Raw genomic sequence first — 27,540 nt, 5'->3', positions numbered from 1 at the left:
ATTATTATTGATTGCAGTGTGAATTTTATCAACAATTGAATTATAGCCATTTCTGTAGAATGATTTTTCCTAAATCCATATTGGTGTTTATACAGTATATTACAGTCCTGCAAATGTTTCATCATTCTGTTATTGACCAATTTCTCCAGGATCTTTGAGAAACATGGGAGAACAGAAATGGGCCGGTAGTTTCTAAATACACTATGGTCTCCAGATTTGTAAACAGGGACTACTTTGGTAATTTTGAGGTCATTGGATATTATTCCAGTTTCTAGAGATTTGGTGAAAATATGGCGCCTAATGGTCACACAGAGTAATGCACTTGTTTTCAAATAACTACATAGATGAAGGGGAAGACCGAAGGTTCAGGACAAAGTTTAAACCTGACAAATACAACCAAACAATCAACACTGGGAAGCACTTTTGACTTGTTAAAATCCTATCTTTTTGTTCCTTTTTGTAATTCCAGAACTCCCACAAGAAAATGTTTGTGAGGTGGAGGAGGACGGGGTTTTCAGTGACCAGCACCTGGATAACCTGGAGAGGAGCTGCAGCCCGGACCAGGAGGAACCAGGGCATCCACAGACTACAGAACTGGAGGAAGACTCCAGCGGTCAGGAGATGAAGCACGAGGACGTAGAGGTGGATGTCTCATTGGTCAATGTTGCTGATGTGAAAGTTGAAAATGATGAACCAGGACCAAACTGTGGCCAGCTGCTGTTGCACACTTCTCCTGAAGCTCAAAACAAAGATGAGGAAGTGACTGGAAGTTTACACTCAGACTCCAGTAAAACTGCATATCCGGAGCCAATGAGACGACACGGTGACCACGAAGATGCTGCTGTCCCGTCAGACAGCAACTGTAAATCAAAGCTGACCAGGACCCACACGGGGAAGAAGGTATTTTCTTGCAGCACTTGCAGGAAAGATTTCAGTAATAGTAGTAATTTAATGGATCACATGAAGATCCACACTGGTGAAAGGCCGTACCTGTGCAACACCTGCGGAAAAACCTTTACTGAATCATCAGCTCTTAAGCGGCACATAACCACGCACACAAACATAATTTTGGGAAGATTCTAGGTTTCAAAGACTGTAATAATTTTCCTTGTTGACTAATTAAGAAACATTTTGAGTGGATTTCTTTCCCTCAAAACACTAAGAAACACAGCCATAAAACCTTTTGCATAATGTTACACAGAGAACATCCTGCCATCAAGACATTTATGAAAATATCTATATTTTTCCGTTTTGCAGGTTTCTACTGAGGAAATGCCTCCAGAAGATTCTGGTGTTACAAAGTCTTCCTCCACAATTGAAGATTTGGAACAGGTATATATTGATACTTTTAATAAACATTGTACATTATCTGACTATGAAATACTATTTTATGAATGAATAGCAGCGGGGTGCAAAAAAGATTACTGTAGGTTTTAATCTTAACTCGTACATTGTGCTCGTATATATATATATATATATATATATATATGCGTTAAAAAAATTGTCGGCGTTAAGAGGACGTGAAGTTAACACATCGTTAACGCGTTTACTTGAACAGCACTAATATATATATATATATATATATATATATTAGTTATATAATATTATATTGTATATGTGTATATATATATATATATATATATATAATTAGTGCTGTTCAAGTAAACGCGTTAACGATGTGTTAACTTCACGTCCTCTTAACGCCGACAATTTTTTTAACGCATGAGATTAAAAAAGAAAAAATTTCTGGCACCCGTAGCCTGAGGAAACGTATGGTTGATTGAAAGATGGAGAATGAAAAGGGACTTTTGAACGGTTAGTTCACTTTCAAAAAGATGCAGATGGTTCGCTGGACAAGACTGGTTATTTGCATGTACTGTGGATTTGAAATGCATTACCATCGAAGTACGTCGAGTCTCAAATACCTGCAGCCAAACACACGAGCAGAGAGCGCCGCGACACACACCGTACCCTACGCCGTAGGCTCTGCGTTGGTGTAACGCGGAACCATAAATCAGCCCAAAGAGCGCAGCGCTCCGCTTTTGTAGATTGAAAGCAATTCAGCAAAGTGGTTAGTTAGCTATGCTAACCTTTCCGCTTAGCATGCTAACTTCATAGAGCAAGCAAAAGTCTCACTCATTCGGTATGCACATGTATACAGTATATACACGTATTTCCAGTCATATAAATATACTACACAAACACTGCAAACTCTGTATAACATACAGGGGGGGATCTACTGCATGTAACATTGGGCGTAGGGATCCCGTTGTGGTCTGATTCTTATTCTTACTAATATATATTATTTTGTTGCTATTTCTGTTAAAAATATAGAAGCCTATGTTTAAAATATATTTCCTAGATTTACATAAATCCAATGCGCCTCCTTCGGGTGGCTAAGGGGTGGCTCAGAGTAATCCAGTGGTGGCTGTAGCAACCCCTAGCCACCACATGGTGGCGCCATTGCTGCAGAAGGGGGAAAGCAGAGGAGTTGCAGGGCAACATGGCTCTCATTGAGAACTCCTGAGCTTCCCAAAGATCCTCCTCCTGCATTATGCTTTTATTGAGAAACTTGACAGGAAATGACCATATAAGGACAGTCACCAGTGAACGGTAGACAGTGGACAATGGGAGGATACAGAAGCTTAAAGTTTTAAACTTTAAACTCAAAGGTCAAATGGGGCCCCCTCCAGAGGAAAGGGAAGTCTTGAAGAGATGCACCCAGGCTCACCTTTAGTTAACCCCACAACAACGAGTGTAGTGGCTATGAATCTGTCCCTACGGATCGAGGGTTTTCCGATGCTCAGGGCCAGAAAAATGTCATCGTCATTTTTTTTTTCGTCGTCATTTGCGTACTGAATCAAAAAAAAAAACATGGCGGACATTTCTTATTTTTTAGTGAATAAAATCAATATTTTGAGTTAGTTTCTGCATAGAAATGCGTTTTGATTACATTTCTAGCGATAAATATATATTTTTCTTTCATAATATTCACTCAGTGAATGTATATATTCACTTGTTTGCCCGTTGTTGCAAAGTCTTTTTCAAACCTCGCCAGAATAAAGGCTGATTTATGGTTCCGCGTTACACCAACGCAGAGCCTACGGCGTAGGTTACGTGGCGATGCGCGCCCTACGCCGTACCCTACGCCGTACCCTACGCCGTACCCTACGCCGTACCCTACGCCGTACCCTACGCCGTAGGCTCTGCGTCGATTTAACACAGAACCATAAATCAGCACCGGAGCCGGCAGGCAGAAATCCCAAAATTTTCGGAGCAAATTTCTTAACAGGCGTAGCTACAACTGTTAAATTTCATCTATTAAACCAACATTTATCTTCCTAAATGATTTATTTCAGCCAGCGGTAATTCTCAACAGAGCTGCAGGTTTCTCCCCGGGACGACAGCGCAGGGCGATCACGTCTGTACTCCGGCTGCTGCTGCTCCGAGCCGGCGGCTCTTCTCATCCCCGAAAACATCGGGTCAAATTTCTTAACAAGCGTTATTTGGATAAACTGAGCCCAGGTTGGGGATCTTAACGGTAAAGTAACGCCTGAAAAAATATTAAAACTTAACAAAGTGGCATATTAACAGCACTACAGCTGAAATTAAAACAGCTTTTGGCTCTCAGCTTCCTGATTTAGGGGTGGTGCTGAAAGTAGGAGTAGTGGGAGTATTGGGACAGACCCTGGGAAGATTTCAAGTGCCCTAAAATCTGTCCCTTCTTTTTTAGGGGTAGTGGTAGTGAGGGAGGGCTAGTGGAAGAAAGTAGGAGGAGTATTGGGATTGGCCCCAACTGTCTCAGTCGGTCGCACCAGTGGACAAGTTAGTCTGGAGCCTGTGCAAGACATTTTTGACGGACCTTCTAAAGCTGTATTTCCACACTTATTTTCATCCTGTCACTTAATGGAAATGAACAAATGAACACAGGCAGACCACGGTGTTAATTTTGAACACGTCTGCTCTTGTTCTCTATCTTAGATGGACACGGAGAATCAGTTCTGCAGTCCAACTGAAATGGAGACAGTTGTCAACAGTGAGAGGGTAAGTTGAATGTAATGTAGACATTTGATGGAAATTTGTTGTTTTTAAATACTTTTAAGATAAATACATATGATTCTGAAATGTCTTGCTGCTCAAACTGTCTGGTAACAATAAATGTTACAATAAAAACATTCCAACAGTGTCAGAAACATAGCCTGGTGTGTGCAACTGTCTCCCCCTTGGACAAGTGTCTCCAGTGTGTGGGACCTGTGTCCTCCCTCAAGTGGCTTGGCTATAAATGCAGAGGTGAGATATTAAATGAATTGGCACTGTCTGGTGAAAGGTAGTAGGTGTATGTGCTGTGTTCTGTGGTACGATTAACCCCTCTATTAACACCTATGGAGAATGATCCTGGTACAGCATAGGCTACTGTACCTACTATTGTTTCAGTTTAACTATGGTGTCTTTATGAAATTGAAGACGGCTACCTTACTTTATTAGAGTGAGATTGATTGCAGTGTGTGTCATATATGTCATCTAATTCAGATTACATAAAGATGTTTCATTCTGCCTTATTGGCACTGACCAGTTCTGCGAGGGTCGTACTGTAGGTTTTCCTCAATCCACCTTGTTCTCCACTTGGATGTGCGAACATTTACATCAATAAGTGTCAGTCAGTACGTTTACATGCAGCAAAGAGATGGGATTTCTGATCGTATCAGATAACGACATGCAGAAGACCGGATCACTGGTCTGGGTTTACATGTTCTTTCCTCTCTCTTATTGTTCAACTGTTGCACTGTAGGGGGTAAATCCACAAAGAACAGATTGCGCCCGCAAATAGCGCTGTGAATTGCGCTGCATTTGCGCCCGCAATTTGCCCTGCTTTAAGGTCCTCTTCACAAAAGACTTTGCTCTAATGATATACCGGGGCAAACACGCCCATAAAGTTTTGCGGCTGAGTGCAATTTGCCCTTGTCTCAGTAAGTGAGCGGAGCTGTTTCCAGTGTTCTCCATATTTCAGCACACAGATTTGTCCATAATGAAAACTGCAGAAATAAAAAATAAAGCGAGTGAAAATAAAACGCTGTGACGCGCAAGGGCGCAATTTCCACTGGGAACAGGGGGGGCATGTCCCCCCCCACTTTTCAAACTCATGCTTTTGTCTGAGTTGAATAATAACACATTTAACAGAGAATTAGGTTATAATTTATGTAATGTGTTATTGGTAGTGAAACATAACATGGGCATAAGTTACATTGAATAACCCCTCACCCCCGCACGCTTGAGGGTTAATTTAAATGTACAAGTAAATCGTTATTTAGCAGACGCTTTTATCCAAAGCGACGTGCATAACATACAGAACAAAGGCAACAAGTTAGCAACTCACGTTATTTTGATCTGCTCCAGTGACTCCGTCCCCGTCCCCCTATCACTTCCGGGTGGACCCCCCCCCCCGAGGAAATTCTCGAGCATGTGCAGACTGCAGTATCCGATCCCCCGTATACATGGCGTTAACAACCCGATTGCGAAGGGGTTATCTAGGTGTTGCAACCTGATTACTAAATGTCCGACATAGGGCCGAAGTAGATCGGGTTCAGGTGTTTACATGCAGTTTAAAAGTCCGAACGATGTCTTATACGATCAGAAACCCGATTAAACTGCTGAATGTAAACGTAATGAGTGAGTCGGTGAGGTGCTCAAACTCGCAGTGTTTCTCTTTGTTTTTTAAATCAGTCACATATGCAGCAACAATCTCTGATATTCCTTGCACTTGAATAAAGAACAGGTGCCTCAAATACGTCACATTTTTCCTTTGCTCACAATGTCGGCTGAAAAGTTCTTTCAATGTATCATAGTCAACTACGTCTTCATCAAAGTCAAAAGTGTTATATACCTTTAATTGCTTCATCCCTGGCCACATGTAGGAACGTGGCTCTTTTCACTGCATCAGACTTTTCGTCGATTCCACTGGCGACAAGAAACAGTTCAAATCTCTGGATCCGGACTCCAATTTTCTGCTAGGTTTCCTACAGTCACAGTGCCGCCTAATTGTCACACAGAGTAATGCACTTGTTTTCAAATATACTACATAGCTGAAGGGGAAGACAGAAGATTCAGGACAAACTTTAAACCTCACAAAATGACCAAACAATCAACAGTGGGAAACACTTTTGACTTGTTAAAATCCTGTCTTTTTGCAATTCCAGAACTCCCACAAGAAAATGTTTGTAAGGTGGAGGAGGACGGGGTTTTCAGTGACCAGCACCTGGATAACCTGGAGAGGAGCTGCAGCCCGGACCAGGAGGAACCAGGGTATCCACAGACTACAGAACTGGAGGAAGACTCCAGCGGTCAGGAGATGAAGCACGAGGACGTAGAGGTGGATGTCTCATTGGTCAATCTCACTGATGTGAAAGTTGAAAATGGTGAAACAGGACCAAACTGTGTCCAGCTGCTGTTGCACACTTCTCCTGAAGCTCAAAACAAAGATGAGGAAGGAACTGAAAGTTTACGCTCAGACTCCAGTAAAACTGCAGATCAGGAGCCAATGAGACGACACGGTGACCATGAAGATGCTGCTGTCCCGTCAGACAGCAACTGTAAATCAAAGCCGACCAGGACCCACACGGGGAAGAAGGTGTTTTCTTGCAGCACTTGCAGGAAAGAGTTCAGTAAAAGTTGTAATTTAATGGATCACGTGAAGATCCACACTGGCGAAAGGCCGTACCTGTGCAACACCTGCGACAAAACCTTTCCTTATTTATCATGTCTTAAACGGCACATAACCATGCACACGGGCGAGAAGCCCTACATGTGCAAAACATGTGGAAAAAGTTTCAGGCTACATTCCCACCTGGTGAATCACTCGAGGACCCACATGGACGAGAAGCCCTACATCTGCAAAACATGTGGAAAAAGTTACAGAGAACGTTCCCACCTGGTGATTCACTCAAGGACCCACATCGGCGAAAGGCCGTACCTGTGCAACACCTGCGGAAAAACCTTTACTAAATCAACACAGCTTAAACGCCACATAACCACGCACACGGGCGAGAAGCCCTACATCTGCAAAACATGTGGAAAAGGTTACGCGGAACGTTCCAACCTGGTGGTTCACTCGAGGACCCACACAGGCGAAAAGCCGTACCTGTGCAACACCTGCGGCAAAACCTTTACTAATTCATCAGCTCTTAAAGGCCACATATCCACGCACACAGGTGAGAAGCCCTACATCTGCAAAACATGTGGAAAAAGTTACACAGATCATTCCAGCCTAAGGGTTCACTCGAGGACCCACACAGGCGAAAAGCCGTACCTGTGCAACACCTGCGGCAAAACCTTTAATAAATCATCACATCTTAAAGGCCACATATACACGCACACGGGCGAGAAGCCCTACATCTGCAAAACATGTGGAAAGAGTTACATGCAAAATTCCAGCCTGGTGATTCACTCGAGGACCCACACCGGCGAAAAGCCGTACCTGTGCAGCACCTGTGGAAAAACCTTTACTAATTCAACAGCTCTTAAAAGCCACATATCCACGCACACGGGCGAGAAGCCCTACATCTGCAAAACATGTGGAAAAGGTTTCGCAGAACGTTCCAAACTGGTGGTTCACTCGAGGACCCACACCGGCGAAAAGCCGTACCTGTGTAACACCTGCGGAAAAACCTTTACTGGATCGACAACTCTTAAACGGCACATAACCATCCACACGGGCGAGAAGCCCTACATCTGCAAAACATGTGGAAAACGTTACAGGGTACATTCCCACCTGGTGGTTCACTCGAGGACCCACACTGGCGAAAGGCCGTACTTGTGCAACACCTGTAGCAAAACCTTTACTCAATTATCAGATCTTAAACGGCACATAACCACACACACGGGCGAGAAGAGATATTTGTGCAAGATGTGCAACAAAGGTTTTAGCCGCAGAATTGATTTGCTGAGTCACATGAAAAATCACCCGGAGGAGAAGTCTGGTGACTCGTGACAAATGAAGCTCATGTTGTCGTCCTCCGGGGGCAGCTGTCCACTCCTGTCTGACCCACAGAAGAAGAACCCGCAGAAGTCCAACCACCACCTCCTGTGGCTGATGAGCCTAATCCCCTCCCCACAAGGGTTGCAGGTTCAACACGGATTTATGCTTCTCCGTCAACTTGACGCAGAGGGAACAATGTGGTTGTGTACTTTTTTTTTAAGTTCTGCATTGAGTTTGTGTGAATCCCTGTTCCTTCTTAAAATTGTTATTTGTTGCTGTTGACAACTTGCCGTCTCCACGGTTTAATAAAGAGCTGTTAGCGTTTGCTGAAGTTTCTTTAAACGTGACAGTTTATTTCGTTCATCTACAAAGCCTCTCTCACACGCCCTTTTTCCTGTCTTTTTCTTCTTCACTCACATTCTCTTTGTAAAGTTAATCTGCAGCTCCATGTTGTTAAACTCTCTCCATCTACTCCGTTCAGAGGTTAGTCCAAGTTTGATATATTTACGTGTTCAGTTTTTATAACGTTCCTCTGAAAAACAGGAAGAAACAAAAGAACAAAAGAAGAAACGCAACCATCAACACGTCAGAATCAGAACAGCCAACCATCTGTCACCATTTTATAAACTTTAATGTCTGCAGCATTAAACAAAAAACCTGGATGATTTCAAAAGTCAGTGCAGTCAGATACGGTTTGCTTTTATTTCCCCTTTAAAATGTTTTTATTGATTTAGAAAACAAGAACATTTGGTTTGCAAATGAATGAGGAAATGAGTGTGATGTGGGATACACATCATGATACTTGAGTCACGATACAATACGATATTGCGGTATCCAAATTTTACGATATATTGTGATGTTATACATAGTTCGCTGAAAACTGTAAAGGGCTTTATGCTTTTTAAAATCTGAGCTGCACGTACATCAGATTATCGTGTAATTCATGGGACAAACTAAATCAAAACAATGCAATTCAAATGATTCATGCTGTGTTATTGTAACTATAAAAGTTGAAGTTACAACATATTTATTACGTTTTTCACATTATTTACATAATATGAAATTAACAATATTATTTAATCACATGTATAAAATAAAGTTATCTAAATGTACAACTGGTCTGCCACAAGATTTATTTTAAAGCTGATGTTGAGATCCGTGTTGAAGCTGCAGATCTGCAGGTTGGAGAGCAGGAAGAAGAGGGAGGATCATCGGGATCAGATTCCAGGAAGAGGACACACTTCGGATTTAACCCTTTTATATCAGACATCCGTTTAGAAGTAAATGTCTTTTTACCTCAACTCATATTTAGTCAGAAATAATCATGAAAATGTAATTAAGTTTTCATTTTAGATTAATTATTTTATTGTTTATAATTCTGGAATATTACACTCTCGATATGTAGAAAGAGCAGCAGTGCCCCCTGGTGGTGATTTATAAAAGCTCAACATAAACCCAAGAGTGAACAATCTATCTTAATAATAATAAAAAGACAAATAAAAAAAGACTTTAGTGCATCAACAAGAGGAAAGTTGTCAGTGACGCAGATTATTGATGCAGCGTGATCAGTACAACCAGCATTTAGCTCAGAAAACAATGTGGAGAGAGAAATGTCATCAAATGAAGTTGAAAAGTGGAGATGCACTTTTGTCTTTTATCCTCAACTTCATCAATCACGTCATTTTGATCCAGTTTGTTATTTCACTGGTCTTGGCTTCATCAAGAATCATCATGAATTGAACTGAAAAAAAGTTTATTGAACTAATTAGTATTTTGAGTTGTATAATAGTATATAAGTATAATTTTGAAAAATAATTTAGATATCTATAAAAGAAAATACAAAATCATGACTCAGTTTTTATTTTCATTAATTCTTTTATGATTCTACACATTTACCGTAATGTTAAATGTAAAATTTAGACCAGTATTTACTTTGAACATATACTGAATTATTTTATTTTTTTAACTACACAGTTGCAATAAATAATGGTTTGCATTCATGTCCAACTATGGGAAGAATAAACCCAAACCTTTGATTCAAGCTTTAAAAGTGCAGTTTGATGGGCAGCTCGGTGGCGTAGTGGGTTAAGTAGCGGCTCATGTACTGAGGCTACAGTCCTCCTGCAGCGGTCCTAGGTTCAAATCCCGGCCTGCACCTTTGCTGCATGTCATCCCCGTTCTCTCTCTCTACCCCCTTCCTGTCTGCAACTTGAATAAAGGGCCACTAGAGCCACAAAAAATTAAATGCAGTTTAATGAAACCTTCACAGTATCAAGTGCAAATCTTGAACATGAAACTTTGCTCATATCAACTAATTCAGCATTTGACGTTAGAAACAGCCAATCATACCTGCCCTATAAACAGAATATTTGCAACAGCTGCCAGCCTGTTTCATCAACTCTTTCTCTGATACAGGTACAGTTAAAAATATGAACATGGAGAACATCCTAAAAACACCTTCACGATACTTTGTTTGGGTGGAGAAGCTGAAACACACTGAGATATAACAGCCATCATTTCTTACCTAGCCAGAAATCCGTTTCAAAACTACTTAAAGTATAAAAGTAAAAGTAATGTAAGGGGGAAAAAAGCCATTAAGGACAAAAGCCATTGAAAATGAATGCCTCTTAGTATAATGCAAATATATTAAAGAAGCATATACGTGTACTATTGAGCATTAACATGTGTTTCAGAGAGCAGCAGATATGATGACTAGTTGCCTATAAGTATTGTAATGGTGCAAAAAGTCAAACTTCAGAGGCATGTTATCATTTATCCTAACCTTTATTGGAATGTACATCCAAGTTTAGTTGCAGGAATCTGAGGGAACGGATGTAAGAACAAAACTGGACAAGAACATCTGAAACAACCACAACCAAATTCACTCTATCCGGATGGAGCAATTTAACTGGATAGTTTTTATTAAAGGCCGAAATGAAATAGAGTAACGAGGCTGTTTTTAAAATGTAAGGAGTAAAAAGTACAGATAATTGCGTGAAAATGTGAGGAGTAAAAGTAAAAAGTCGTCTGAAAAGTAATTACTCCAGTGAAGTATAGATAACCAAAATTTCTACTTAAGTAAGGTAACAAAGTATTTGTACTTTGTTACTTGAAACCTCTGATTAACGTGAAGGTTTTCAAAGGAAAGTGTAGGAGAGAGGAAGTCATCATTTCTAGATTAAGATTAGGTCATACTAGTTTAAAATCAACTCTGTATTTAATGTCAAAGTCCGTGTCTGATAAATGTGATGAGTGTGATGTCACAGAGAATGTAGAGCATGTGATTCTTAAATGTGGCAAGTATGAGGTAGAAAGGAACGCTTTAAGAGACAGGATGTACGAGCTGGGACGGGAATGGAGTTTAGTAGGTTATTAGGGAGGAGTGAGGTGATGAGGGATTGTTATAAGGAAATCCTTGTCTTTCTTAAAGATGCAGGGATAGATAATAAGATTTAAATGTGGTTATCTTATTTTATTAAGGTATTTCCTTTTTCCCCCCTTTAAGTTAGACTGTAACCTGGTGTAATAATGATCCTGATGTTACACACTCCGGTACAGCAGGTGGCGGTAGAACCTAATAACGTTGGTTGTGATCCGCCATTAAACCTAGAGAAGAAGAAGGAGAGGACGGTTCTGTTGTTTCCTTTCTTTTTCCTCTTCAACAATGTCTAAGGTGAATCATCTGAGAGAGTTTATCGGTCAGCGACTAACAGCAGCTGCTGTAGAAATATTGTCAGTGTTTGAAAAAAGCATCTTGGAGTATGAAGAAGAGCTCGACCGTCAGCGCAGACTGTTGGACCTCGCCTGGAAACCTGAAATCAGACTCCACAGAGTCGGTACGTAACCCTGGAAAGTTGAATGAATGAACACATGAGTATGACTCCTACAAGATCCCTTTGTTTCCAGTTAAAAGCCGTGGTGTTGAAGCAAACCAACTAAATGGGAAACTCCCCAGCTCAAGCAGCTGCTGATGTGGGATTCGGAAACATCCCGAACTAACTTGTTGTTCTGTTTACTTGGTGCTGCCTTTCATGCTCCATTCACACTCTGGACCAGACTGAGATTTCACACTTTATGAATTAATTAATGAATTACTTTTTATTTCGTACAAAAAATAAACAGTAACATCTTCATATTCACATATGTTCGAAAAAAGGAGTAGGAAGAAGTCTACACTTTTTCCTAGTTCCTACCCATTTATAACTCTATGAATTTACATTATTGCTATAATTATATCTACACAATATCCATATAAATATAGTCTATAAAAATACTATGTAAAACATGCCTATTATCACATAATTATCCATATAAGTATATAGCTAAAAATTAATATTACATGAATATTATATCAATATATAGAAAATACAAATATTTTATAAATCTATATAAATATACACTATATAACTACATAAATATCCCTATAAATATATATATGCTACATACCTAATAAATATATAACATGTATTACATAATTATAACTATCCCTCTCAACATATAATATATACTACATAAATATCCACATAAATATCTAAACATATCTTAAGCAAGTATAATATACCATTTTTCCCTATTTTATTTGTTTCTCACACTCCCCATTTCCTCTTCCATGCTAATGTTAACTGTTTTATTTTTTTAACTTATTGTTTTATAGATATTTCTCTCATTTCACTTCACCAACTTAGACTATTTTGTGCAGATCCATCACATACAATTCAGATTCAAAAAATATTTCAATTACAGGTTGAAATGTAACAAAATAGATAAAAAGCCAAGGGGGGTGAATACTTTTGCAACCCCCTGTACCTGTTTGTTAAAAGGAACCCTGGCTATTAAGACATGTAGGTCTTAAAAGATAAATGTTGGTATCAATTATAACAATGTGATATAAAAAACCTTTTTGATGTCTTCGTTTTTATAAAATTTGAAAATATAATTTAACATGTAGGTCGCCATTGTTGTAGTGATTCTGGGTAGTGACGTCAGACGGTGGCACTTGCTGGCCCCCGTTCACTGTTTTGACACCCAGAAACACAGATCAAAACACAGCTAAACATTAAGGTGACGGCGCACCTACAAAAAAGTTAAAAAAAAAAAAAAAAAAAAGTGCTGCACCATAAAGCATGAACTACAAAAACACCATAAAACTCAGAGACTAACCGACCACACGTTTCAACTAGCAGATAGCCGATGCTACAATAAAAACCCCAGCCAGATCTGGCGTCATTAAATTAAATAAAGATGTTCTTGCCTATTTGATGCGAAGTCTGCGCCTCCCGTTTCGTCAAAGTCCCGGGCCAGTCCCCTCAGCCTCTGGCCTGTCATCAAATGCTGGACCCGTCACCGAAGCAGGTTTTAGGGGGGGCAGGGGTGGGCTATGCCCACACAAACGTGCATATTGCCCACCGGCGTCTCCATCCCGGCCAGAGCGCAGAGTGGAGAGCGGGTGGCGGTTGCGCTGCAGGCTCTAAAGCCCCGTCTACGCAGGAGCCTAATGCACTGGTAAGATGCGCACGACATTGATCATTTTTGCAGATCTCCCGTGCATCACAGAACTTTGATCCAGTTTGCCTGAACCGAGTCGTCTTATGGGCTCCCTCGTCAGCCTCCACGGCCGGGAGAGTGCTGCTCATCCATGTTTAAGATACCTGTCCCAGTTAAACTAATGGGGCTTATCTTCCCAGAGCCACCGCTCTACGTCATCACCCCCAGAATGCATTGCGCAGGTAAAACATGGCGCCTCCCGCAGGTCAAAATATGTGATAAACATTGTAGATTTTTAAAGCAATTAGATTATTTTATGTGTTTCTAACAACATATTTTAGTATAAGAGAACAATTGTGGCTAATTAGGGACTACATGTCTTAAAGGTATTGTGACATGAAAAACACATTTTTCTTGATTTTTTGTGTTTTGTTGGGTGTCTTGACATCAATTACACCCAAAAAACAACGAACTTTTAACATTCAGTATATTGTGTGCTTTCTGGGATTTTCCGCATAACTGTGCAAAAACGGCGCACCTGGTTTGCTGGCGGATCGTTACGTAACGATCCGCTAAATCACCGCCCCCTCCACCCAGCTCCCTGCCTCCTCTCCTCTCCAGCGCACCATAAAGGCTGATTTATGGTTCCGCGTTACACCGACGCAGAGCCTACGGCGTAGGGTTACGCGGCGACGCGCACCATACGCTGAACCCTACGGTGTAGGCTCTGCGTCGATTTAACGCAGAACCATAAATCAGGAGCTGTTTAGAGCCTCTTCTGTTCTAATCACCGGAGGAAAACTGCTAAGAAGACCCGCGGCCACTGACTGGACTTAAGATAAGGAGACACTGCTGCTTGCATGCCTTTATTTTTATGATTGTTTGCTGTGGACTGTCTGTTTCGCCCTGCTGCTTTTCCGTGCATGCTTCGCCTGTCGTTCCCGGCTTAACTCTCCGACGCCGCTGTGAGCGTATTGCTCGCGGGGAGTGCGGGCCCGGTCCTCTGGTCCCGGTTGGACTTCATCCCCGGGCTGTAGTCGCCCTGTCTGGGCTGTGTGTGTGGGTGTTTGTGGTCGGTGTGCGCGCGTGTGTGTGAAGACGGCAGAAGTGTGTAGCGGTTGGTTGGAGGAGGTTTGGAGGAGGAGCGGAGCAATGATTGACAGGAAAGGGGAAAAAGGACCAGTTTTTCACGGCGCAAAAAATCACTGTAATAAAAAGCCAGGAATGGAGTACTAGAGTGAAGCTTTTCTTGTTACACTCTTTTAGACACATTTGAGGGATGTTGGCCAAGACTTTTAATAGTGTTAAAAGCATGTTAAAAATGATGTCACAATACCTTTAATAGCCAGGGTTCCTTTTAATAATTGTTTGTATCTCTTTTTAAACAGATTTATGTTAGTACCTTTTCATTTCCAGCTCCAAACTGTTCCACAGAGTCTCCACAGTTCCATATGCACATGCTGCACATTGTTGTTCCTACTTTATGTTTTCTAAAATTAGATGGTAGTAGATTATTAGAAGATTAGTAGAGGGTTTTCTATGTGTAAATTTACATTTGTTGAATGTGAAATTTTGCCAACAGTATGACAAGGTTAATAATGAATGTTTCATTGGGTTTTGCCTTAATCCTGTCAAAGTCATAGAGTCCAAACAGCACATCCCTCCAAAACAACTTAAATTCTTCTTCAATATTGTTAACAATACAATTACATATATCAATCCAGAGGTTTTGGACAATGGGGCAGAGCCAAAATAAATGAGTAATTGTTTCAATATTTACAGAACAGAAAGCAAATTTCACATCAATGTCTATTTTAAACCTTTTAACAAATAAAAAATCGATAAAAAGATCGATAAAATCTATGAATTATTTAAAACAATATTTCTCTAACTTTGTTGGTCAACAGGTATCGGTTGGGTAAGAGCCAGACCTTTTTCCAGCCAATATGATCCATGTACCTATTCCAGTGTGAGACCACATAAGGAACTGTGGTGACATCCTGTCTAAACAAGAATCTAATCAACTTATTGTTCCTACCACGGTTACAGGACAAACAGATTTTGCCAATTGGAGTATCAGTCAATGATAACAGGGATAATTGTTGGGTTTCCACTCTTGGTTGAGATCTAAAAAACATGCAAACACCAGAAGGGATTGCTCCAAATACTTTTGCAAAGTCGCCAGGTGACACAGGAATATTTTATTCTGCTAGAAACTCATTATAGGAGTAGAGAAGACCGTCCCTGTTAAACAACTGAGCTACATATACAATGTTGTTATTAAACCAGTACTCAATAAATAGGGATTTATGTTTAAACAATATGTCTTTGTTGTTCCATATGAGGTATTTGTGGGGTGAAAAGTTGTGTTTGAAAATAAGAGACCATGACAGGAAGGCCTGACGGTGAAAGGGAGACATTTTTATCGGGATTTTTATCGGGACATCCATTGCCTTATCCGGTTTTAATAAAAGACTAATATAAGCAGAATTCATATTTAAGGGTAAGCTTTTATTCTCCCTAACATTTAAGATCATTTTATAAAATGTTGGTGCTAATATGCTCCAGAATTCCTTATAAAGTTGAATCCACCCAGTGACAGAATATGGAAGGGTAGACATTCCAGATAGTTAGGATTTTTGAAGAATTGTTTCAACCAATTTTATGTTAAATGTGTTATTTAGGGTGCAGAAATTTAGAAAATGTAATCAACCATTTTCATAGTCATTCATTAGAACAGATTTTTTTCAGATGAAGAGTTCTATTTTTCCACAAGAAGTTGAGAATCAGCCTGTCAATCTGAGTAATATGTTTGTTGTCCATGAACAGAGACAGAGATGCATATGTTAACGTGATATTCCTTCCGCCTTGGTGAGTAGAACTCTACCTCTAAGAGAGAGATCCTGTAATAGACACTGGTTTAACTTTTTTTTTTGAGTTCTTTGGATAATAGGATTGAAATTCAGTGAAGTTATTTTTTGTTGGGCCTTAGTTATTGTAATACCCAAGTAAACAACTTAATTTTTGACTGGGATACTACAAATTGATGTTTTATCAGAATCCTTAATGGACAACAAAATTTGTTGTCCTTTTTGGACATTGTAAAACTGCTATACCGGCGAGGCTGGCCACGCCCCCTTAGGACCGCTCGGTCTGAGATGCAGGAATGCCCGCGCGGGCGGTGTTTGTTGTTGTAAACGTCATCAGATTGGCCCGCTCTGAACTATTTTCCGATCTCCAATCAAAACCGATAGGGGCATTATAGGCCTGATCCCGATCAGTGGCCGATCAATCGGTGCATCTCTAGTTTTGAGCAGGTGTCTGCGATTTCTCCTGTACATTTCTCCTCTTGTGGTTTTGATAATGTATGATCTGGGCTGAATGTGTTTCTCTACCACAGTGGCTGGTTCCCACTTGTTGCCTTGTCTAACCCGCACATTTTCACCAACTTGGAGGTCAGACAGTGTCCTGGTTCCTTGATCAAAATATTGTTTCTGTCTTTGTTGTCTATGCACAAGGTGGCTCCTGGCATCTTTATAGAAAGCTGGCTGCAATAATGTCTTTGTCACAGGTAACTTTGATTTGAGCCTTCTTCCCATGATCATCTGAGCAGGTGAGAGTCCAACCCCGCTCAGTGGTTTGTTCCGGTATTCAAGCAGTGCTAGGTACGGGTCACCAGCGCTGTTCTGTGCTTTTGTCAGCATGTTTTTTATTGTCTGAACTGCTCTCTCAACTTGGCCATTTGACTGTGAGAAAGTGGGACTTGAAGAGATGTGTTTGAAACCCCACTCAGCACTGAAGTCCACCATCTCTTGGCTCACCGGCTGTCTGCCATTGTCGGAGAACAACTCATCTGGCACACCATGCCTTGCAAATATAGACTTCAGCCCAATGATTATGTGTTTGCTTGTGGTTCCATTCAGTTTGATGATCTCTGGAAACTGAAAATATCTGAAAAATAATCCACACACAATAAATACTTCATGCATCCTTGAAGTGAAACAAATCCACACCTATCTTTGCCCATGCTCTCTCGGGCACTGGGTGTGGTATAAGTGGCTCTCTGGGATTATTGTTCTTGTGTGTGTTACGTACAGCACACTGAGCCACGACTTCTTCTATCTGTTTGGTCGTGCCCGGCCAGTACAGTACATCACCAGCTCGGTCCTTACACTTAACCATGCCATATGTGACGTGTGGATTTTCCTGAGCATTTTACTTCTCAATGTGTGTGGTACTACTAACTTTGAGTTCTTGTGTATGAGTCCATCTGCATATGGCAGTTCTTCTAAATGTCCAGTACTGTTTGATTCTGTCTGGAAGCTGTCTCCGTGTATCTGGCCAGCCTCTCTGAATTGCATTTGCGACCAGCTTCAACTCAGCATCCTCTTGTGTTGCTTCTTTGAACTCCTGCAACTTCTCCTCTGATACTGGGAGGTGGTTATTTACAAAGTTGACTTCCAGCTCTTCATCAAGGAGTTTCTCATGGTGCTCTTTTAGAAATGCTTTGCTTAAAGCATCAGCAATATGCATCTCCTTGCCTGGCTTTTACTTGACCTCAAGACTGTACTTTTATAGTCTCATGAGCATTCTTTGTAGACTGGCTGGGGCGCTGAGGAGTGATTTTTTTTTTTTTTTTTTTTTTTTATATCACCTCCAGCGGCTTATGATCACTTGCTACATGGACATGTCTTCCATACCTGGCTTTCTGACATCATAGTTCTTGAGTACTGGTGCTTGGTCGACGAGAACTTTCAGTTTGTCAAAACCCTGTTGTTGCTGTGACCCCCAGTACCAGTCCACATTCCCTTCCAACTTCCTTAGAGGAGCACTCTGGTCTGAAAGGTTAGGGATGAATTTAGAGAGGTACTGCAGTAACCCTGTGAACCTCTGGAGGGCAGCTTTGTCCTCTGGTGCAGGCATGTTATGTATGGCTCTAACCTTTTCAGGATCAGGCCTGAGTCCTTTCTCACTGAGCACATGTCCAATGTAACTGATTTCTGTCATCCTTATCTTCCACTTACTTTTATTCAGTTTCATATTGACGCTTCTTAGGCGGTCCAGCAGTTGTTTCAAGCGGCGATCATGCTGCTCTATGTTCTCTCCCCAGGCCAGGATGTCATCTATTACATTGACTACACCCTCTAGCCCTTCTAGATGTCTGGCTATGCACCTCTGGAACACTTCAGGTGCTGTCGATATACCAATAGAAAGCCTTTCAAACCTGTATCTCCCACATGGCGTGTTGAATGTACACAGGTGAGAGCTTTCTTGGTCCAATTTGATTTGCCAAAATCCGTGGTTAGCGTCTACAACTGAAAAGTATCAGGTCCTCTGGGTCAATACAGATCCGAACTTTGTTGGGTTTTGTTGCAGTCACCATACTATTGACCCAATCTGTAGGTTATTTCTGTTTGGTTATCACCCCTAAGTTTTCCATTCTATTCAGCTGTGTTTTAATTTTATAATAATATTTTTTCTTTTAGCGCGACAGGTACTTTCCTGGGAGCGTGTACTACTGGAGTGACATCTGGATTCGTCTCAATGTTATAAACTCCTGGTATGCAGCCTAATCCAGTGAATAAATCCTCTTATTCACTTAGAATGTCACTCTCTTTTTTAAGCGCATGCAATCTTTTGACAAGCCCCTTTTTCTCACATGACTCTCCTCCTAGAATAGGTGCATTGTTCTTTATGACCTCAAACTCCATGTCATACTTTTTTATCTTTGTACTGACATGTCAACATGACTTTACAGGGCTCCAGACTAACTTTTTCCACTAGGAGCACCAGTGCTCCTTACTGAAATTTTTAGGAGCACCAGCACAAAATTTAGGAGCATCCATATCAACACAACATATTCATTTTTTGTCTATATTAACTGCATTACTGATAATTTAGCAATAAACACAGGCAATTTACAGTAATAGCAATGTACTGCTTTTTCATTGCATCAGCAATAACACCAATGAACTGCGAACAGCGTATTCCATTCAATTGAGAAAAAAACTAACGAAGATAATTATCGCAGAATTCTGAGAAAAGTTTTAATGAAAAAAAAAATCTGCTGTTTTTCTGAATTAAAGAGATATTTATCTCAGAATTCTGAGAAATGTTTTAATGAAAAAATAAATCTGCTCTGTTTTTCTGAATTAACGAGAATTATCTCAGAATTCTGAGAAGTTTTAATGAAAAAAAAAATCTGCTGTTTTTTCGGAATTAAAGGAGCTTGAGGCTCCTTTTAAAAAATGAGACTCTCTAGCGCCACCCTTCACCACGACGGCCGTCGGGGGTACTGCAGCCAACAGTGAAGCCGGCACTGGAGAACGGGGAGAACGTGCATGCAGCGTCATGTGACGTCACATCCGCAGGACAGCACGGGAAATTCGGGACCGAATTGCAGCACATTTTGCAGCACACAGCCTGTTCAAGGCAACGGAGAGATACACTAGAGGGCTCATTCTTTTGGGTTTGGAACGCTTCATCTGACATTATTACTAGAAAACTTAAAACGTATACGGATTTTTTTCATAAATCCTGCCACAATCCGGCCTCAAGCTCCTTTAAGCAGATACCTCACAACTTGCAGAAGCTATCATTCATTTGAGAGCTGGATTTCATGGAAGCAAACATGACATGCCTGCCCAGTTTAATCCAATTTTATTTTGCTTTTGGTTTCAAACATTGGGAGGTAGTCTTGTCTTTAAGTTATATAGATGGTATTGTTATTAGTTTGTCGACTTTGCGCAGGCCTTTGGACCTCAGGACTTTGCGGTTGTTCAGACGGAAAGGGTTTTTTTTTTTTTTTTTCATTAAAACCACGGCTTCTATTCTACAGCCTCATCACAGCAGATCATTCCGCGTCAGGGAAGCAACAATGTATCCGTGACAACAACCAACCGTTACATATTTTTGACGGTTACAGCAGGTAGCAAAAAGTAGCTGGTGTTAAAGTTTATTTTTTATTTTCGTGAACAAGTAATTTGGCATGTTGGCGGTAAACTTTGATCTTCGGGGAGGAGCTAACGATGGATGAATGGATTGACGAGTGCCAGTCTCCGAAAAAAAAAGACGACATGCGGAGCTGTAAACTCTCCCACTCCGTTAAAATCGTCCTGTGTTTATCCTCATATTTTCGTTAGGCCGTGCATTTTTCCCTGCCATTTTGAGTGCGCACCACAAACGCAAAATTCAATGGGAGCGCGCGCCCGTCTGGTTCAACGGGTTGAGCAGACTTATGTAAACCTTCCCCTGTACAGCGACGCATGTTCGATTCCAGTCGCGCGATATTTTGCCCCCACTTCCTACGGGTCTGTCTTTCACTGCACCATCAAATAAAGTCGCAAGAACCGCATGACACCTGGCAAAGAGTTGGCACTGGCGCGCGCCGCGCCCCCCCGCCTCGCAGTGCGCATCCAGACACACATGACAGGCACGCACACACGCACGCACACACACAGACGCTTGCTTTGGCTCCTCCACATTATTATGAAAAAAAAAATAAAGAAATGGGGGAGAAGGGTGGATTTGTAAGTCGCGCTGGTGCTCCTAGTTAAAAAACTATGTCGCACCGCCTCCAGAAAAGGTCGCAAAATGCGACCAATTGGTCGCAGTCTGGAGCCCTGCTTTACCTTTGGCTGGAATGTGGTGTCCTGCATAAGCAACAAGCTTGGAGTGAGATTTGCTCACTTTTTTATCCAGTCTCAGCTTTCTGAGGTCTTTCATAGAAATTACGTTGCAATCAGCCCCAGTGTCCAGCTTGACTTTCAAAACTTGCTGACAATCAGAGAAGCGCCCCGCTGCCTCTGCGGCGGGACGGTCCTCTGGTCCTGGAGGGCCGCTTTTGTGGGGGCGGGTGCGCCTGCCCACGTCGGCGCCCGGGGCAGCCCTGTCTCTCTGGGCAGTTTGGCACACATATTCACACATATTCATGCATGCATGCATACATACATACATACATACATACATACATACATACATACATACATACATACATACATACATAGCCACACATACATATACACATACACTCGCGCACACACACATACATTTATATACACACACACACAAGTGTTCTTGCTTCCTGGTTTAGCAGCGGGTTTGTATGTGTATATGTGATGTGTGTGTGTGTGTGTGTGTGTGTGTATGTGTATATGTATATGTGTATATATATATATATATATATATATATAATATAGTAACAATGCACATATATATGCCTTAGGTTTTTACCATTATGATATTAACCATTAATATGTGTGCAGACAAGGTAAAAAAAAAAAGAAGAAGACACTCAGATCTTCATGCCACTTTTTTTTTTCTTTGCATCCACTGCATCGATTTGTGAGACTTGTTTTTCTGCTTGGATTGTGCCAATAAAGAAGTCTTGATCTCGCTCGGCCTTGTTTATATGATGCACTTTATGATTATTTGTGTGCTTGCGTGAGTTGCACATTTTGGCATAGTGATTTTTCCCGTGGCAGGCTTTGCACACTTGTCCGTAGTAGGGGTGGGTTAAAAATATCAATATATCGATATTTTATCGATATGCATGTGTAGGAACGATTATCAATACATAAATCCAAGTATCGATTTAAAAAAAAAAAAAAAAAAAAAAAAAAATATTATTATTATTTTTTTTTAATCCCGATTTTATCCCCCATTTTATCACCCAGTGCTCCTACCTAAGTCAGTCCTGGGCATTGCTCCATCTACCAACCTCGGGAGGCCCTGCACTGAGCTCAAGTCTCCTCCTTACTTGAGGAGTGAGCAGGCTGCTTCTCTTCACCAGGCAGGGTGGGGTTTCTCTGGCCGGACGTGGCGCGTGGAAGGATCATGTTATTCCTTTATTGTAACCAGAATATCGATATCGTATCGGATCGGAAATCGTATCGTCTTGGGACCTAGTGTATCGGAATCGTATCGTATCGGGAGGTCAGTGATGATACCCAGCTCTAGTCCGTAGGCAGGGCACTTCCTTGGCTCATGCCTGTAGCTGCATCTTGCGCAGTTTCCTTGAGTCAACTCACTGGCTCTGCACATGTCTATTGCTTTATTTAGCGCGAGGTCCAGGTCTCTCAGTAGTCGTCCTCTCACTTGGTCATCTGTGATTCCACACACGATTCTATCTCGTATCAGTGAGTCGGTGAGGAGCTCAAACTCGCAGTCTTTCACTTTGTTTTTTAAACCAGTCACATATGCATAAACAGTCTCTGATTTTCCTTGCACTCGAATAAAGAACAGGTGTCTCAAATACGTCACATTTTTCCTTGGCTCACAATGTTGGCGGAAAAGTTCTTTCAATGTATCATAGTCATCTACGTCTTCATCGAAGTCAAAATTTTTATATACCTTTAAATGCTTCGTCCCCGGCACATGTAGGAACGTGGCTCTTTTCACTGCATCAGATTTTTTGTCTATTCCGCTGGCGACAAGAAACAGTTCAAATCTCTGGATCCAGACTCTCCAATTTTCGGCTAGATTTCCTCCTAAATTTAAGGAGGTCGGAGGTTTCATCTGCTCCATTTTGCCTTCCTATCTTTGTTTTCCTTCAAGTTTTTACTCTGACACCATGTTATATATGATGCGGAAGAAGCCATTTCTAGAACAACAACTTTATTCTTCAACTGTCTCGTTACCAATGCACTAACACGAGCACTGTCACAGTGCCGCCTAATGGTCACACAGAGTAAAGCACTTGTTTTCAAATATACTACATAGATGAAGGGGAAGACGGAAGGTTCAGGACAAACTTTAAACCTCACACATACAACCAAACAATTAACACTGGGAAGCACTTTTGACTTGTTAAAATCCTATCTTTTTGTCCCTTTTTGTAATTCCAGAACTCCCACAACAAACTGTTTGTAAGGGGAAGGAGGACGGGGTTTTCAGTGACCAGCACCTGGATAACCTGGAGAGGAGCTGCAGCCCGGACCAGGAGGAACCAGGGCATCCACAGACTGTAGAACTGGAGGAAGACTCCAGTCGTCAGGATATGAAGGACAACGACGTAGAGGTGGATGTCTCATTGGTCAATGTCGCTGATGTGAAAGTTGGTGAACCAGGACCAAACTGTGGCCAGCTGCTGTTGCACACTTCTCCTGAAGCTCAAAACAAAGATGAGGAAGGGACTGAAAGTTTACGCTCAGAATCCAGTAAAACTGCAGATGCGGAGCCAATGGGACGACACGGTGACCACGAATATGCTGCTGTCCCGTCAGACAGCAACTGTAAATCAAAGCTGACCAGGACCCACACGGGGAAGAAGGTGTTTTCTTGCAGAACCTGCAGGACAGAGTTCAGTAAAAGTAGTATTTTAATGGATCACATGAAGATCCACACTTGTGAAAGGCTATACCTGTGCAACACCTGCGGAAAATCGTTTACTAAATCATCAAATCTTAAACGCCACATAATCACACACAGGGGTGAGAAGCCCTACATCTGCAAAACATGTGGAAAAACTTACACAGAACGTTCCAACCTGGTGGTTCACTCGAGGATCCACACTGGCGAAAGGCCGTACATGTGCAACACCTGCGGAAAATCGTTTACTAAATCATCAAATCTTAAAAGCCACATAACAACGCACACGGGCGAGAAGCCCTACATCTGCAAAACATGTGGAAAAAGTTACAGGCTACGTTCCCAGCTAGTGATTCACTCTAGGACCCACACTGGCGAAAGGCCGTACCTGTGCAAGACCTGCAGCAAAACCTTTACTAATTTATCAGATCTTAAACGCCACATAACCATGCACACGGTCGAGAAGCCCTACATCTGCAAAACATGTGGAAAGAGTTACAAGATACGTTCCTACCTGGTGGCTCACTCGAGGATACACACCGGTGAAAGGCCGTTCGTGTGCAACACCTGCGGAAAAACCTTTACTAAATCATCAAACCTTAAAAGCCACATAACCACGCACACGGGCGAGAAGCCCTACATCTGCAAAACATGTGGAAAAAGTTACAGGCTACGTTCCCACCTAGTGACTCACTCGAGGATCCACACCGGCGAAAGGCCGTACTTGTGCAACACCTGTGGAAAAACCTTTACGGGATCATCAGTTCTTAAACGGCACATAACCACGCACACGGGAGAGAAGCCCTACATCTGCAAAACATGTGGAAAAAGTTACAGGCTACGTTCCCAACTAGTGATTCACTCGAGGATCCACACCGGCGAAAGGCCGTACCTGTGCAACACCTGCGGAAAAACCTTTACTGAATCATCACATCTTAAACGGCACATATTCACCCACACGGGGAGAAGCTATATTAGTGCAAGACGTGCAACAACGGTTTTAGCCGCAGAATTGATTTGCTGAGTCACATGAAAAATCACCCGGAGGAGAAGTCTGGTGACTTGTGACAAATGAAGCTCATGTTGTCGTCCTCCGGGGGCAGCTGTCCACTCCTGTCTGACCCACAGAAGAAGAACCCGCAGAAGTCCAACCACCACCTCCTGTGGCTTATGAGCCTAATCCCCTCCCCACAAGGGTTGCAGCTTCAACCCGGATTTATGCTTCTCCGTCAACTTGACGCAGAGGGAACGATGTGGTGGTGTACTTTTTTTTTTAATTCTGCATTGAGTTTGTTTGAATCCCTGTTCCTTCTTAAAATCGTATTATTTGTTGCTGTTGGTAACTTGTCGTCTCCACGGTGCAAATAAAGAGCTGTTAGTATGTGCTGAAGGTTCTTTAAACGTGACAGTTTATTTCGTTCATCTACAAAGCCTCTCTCACACGTCCTTTTTCCCGTCTGTTTCTTCTTCACTCACATTCTCTTTGTAAAGTTAATCTGCAGCTCCATGTTGTTAAACTTTCGTTTGATATATTTTGATATATTTACAGTTTGATATATTTACATGTTCTTTTTACAACGTTCTTCTGAAAAACACGAAGAAACTTCAGAGAAACGAGGCCACAAGAAGAAATGCAACCATCAACAGAACAGCCAACCATCTGTCACCATTTACAGTTTAAGATTAAGATTCCCAGAATATTCAAACTTTTTGAGATAGGATATTTGAATTTTCTTAATATGTAAGCCATGATCAGCAATGTGAAAATAATAAAAGGCTTGCAATATTTCAGTTGATTTTTATTGAATCCAGAACGTATGACGTTTTTGTAATTGCATTACTGAAAATCACAATATTCAAATCTTCTGAGACAGTTCTGTACAAGCTAAAGTTACAACATATTTGTGTACGTTTTTCATATTATTTACATATTATGAAATTAATGAAATATTATTTTATCACATGTATAAAATCAAGTTGTACTAGATTTACAACTCGTCTGACACATGATTTATTATAAAGCTGATGTTGAGATCCGTGTTGAAGCTGCAGATCTGCAGGTTGGAGAGCAGGAGGAGAGAGGGAGGATCATCGGGATCAGATTCCAGGAAGAGGACAGACTTTGGATTTAACCCTTTTATATCAGACATCCGTTTACAAGTAAATGTCTTTTTACCTCAACTCATATTTAGTCAGAAAATACCATGACAAATGTAATTAAGTTTTCATTTTAGATGGATGACTTATTATATTGTTTATAATTCTGGAATATTACACTCTCCATATGAAGAAAGAGCAGCAGTGCCCCCTGGTGGTGAGTTATAAAAGCTCAACATAAACCCAAGAGTGAACAATCTATCGTAATAATAATAATAAAAACACAAATAAAAAAGACTTTAGTGCATCAACAAGACGAAAGTTATCAGTCACGCAGATTATTGGTACAGCGTGATCAGTACAACCAGCATTTAGCTCAGAAAACAATGTGGAAAGAGAAATGTCATCAAATGAAGTTGAAAAGTGGAGATGCACTTTTGTCCTTTATCCTCAACTTCCTCAATCACGTCATTTTGATCCAGTTTGTTATTTCACTGGTCTTGGCTTCATCAAATGACACATCCAGGGACAGAAGCCGTGCATAGGTGTTCATCCTGTCCAGGTGTTGGAAGGTGAAGTGAAGCCGAAGCCATCGCTTCATCCACTGATCTGTTGGCACGGTAGGAAAACTGATAGGAATCCACTGTGTCAAGAACCATGGAGTTGATGTGGGTTAAAAAAAGATGATCTGCTCTGTTGGTCTCTGGAGAAGGTTTAATGAAAATGTTTCTCCATGAATAAGGACTAAAAATAACGTCAAAGTTCAAGACAGACTAATTATCCACAATATTTAACCAATAACGATGAAGTCATTAATGATATGAATGAGGTGGTTAATAATTTTAACAGGTATTTTGTGAGTGTTGGACCAAAGCTGGCAGAAAAATGTGTGATCCTGGATCAGCTGATGGATGGAAGGAAACATTAATAAGTAGAAATCCAGATTCAATGTTTCTCACAGCTGTGGAGGAGAGAGAAATCATAGATATTGTAAGTAAATGTAAAAACAAGGTGTCAACTGACTGTGGTGATATGACAATAGTCAAAAAGGTTATTGATGGATTGTTAACTGACATACAGCTGTAATCAGTCACTCAGAACTGGGACATTTCCAAAAAAAAATTAAAACCGCAAAAGTCCTCCCACTGTACAGAACTGGAGACAGACACCAATTCACTAATTACAGGCCTGATTCTTTACTCCCAACATTTTCTAAGATCCTAGAAAAAGTATTTATTTACAGGTTGGACAAATTAATGCCAATCAAAAGGCCACGCCCCTAATTACGCATTAAACTTCTAGCTTTATATAATTCCAACCTGCCACAATACGAGGAAAAAGAGGCTTCAAACCCCTGCAGAAAACCTGTGGGTGATTCATGCATGAATGAACCGTCATTCTGAGTTTGGGGGTTAGTTTGGGATCTTTATTCCCTCTAGTGGTTAAATGTTGGAAACTGCAGCTTTAAATGAGTCTTGTATATCTATATATTTCACACCAAAATCAGTTTGATAGTTTGATCAGTTTGATATTTAAATGTTTTAATGTCTCAAAGACTTACCATGTGTATTATTTTGAAGCCCATTGCAATAAAAGTTTCTTAACAACATAAATGTTTTATGACAAATAATAAAGAACACATTTTATATATTGATATTAACAATCAGAAGCTTATCATA

The 27,540-nt window shown here is 41.1% G+C and overlaps 1 protein-coding gene across 1 annotated transcript in view; it reads left to right on the top strand.

Moving 5' to 3' along the window:
* The first annotated feature begins 6,612 nt into the window (after window positions 1–6,612).
* Window positions 6,613–27,540, top strand: part of LOC133440724 (zinc finger protein 208-like) — a 44,358-nt gene continuing 23,430 nt past the window's right edge. Inside the window, exons 1-2 of the mRNA XM_061718042.1 lie at window positions 6,613–7,947; window positions 23,705–24,712. Coding sequence (XP_061574026.1) covers window positions 6,677–7,947; window positions 23,705–24,712 — 2,279 coding nt within the window. The 5' untranslated portion in view covers window positions 6,613–6,676. The remainder of the gene's footprint in view (window positions 7,948–23,704; window positions 24,713–27,540) is intronic.

This window comes from Cololabis saira, chromosome 3 (assembly GCF_033807715.1).
Source record: "Cololabis saira isolate AMF1-May2022 chromosome 3, fColSai1.1, whole genome shotgun sequence".
NCBI lineage: Eukaryota > Metazoa > Chordata > Actinopteri > Beloniformes > Belonidae > Cololabis > Cololabis saira.
This window is presented reverse-complemented; position numbering and strand designations above follow the sequence as displayed.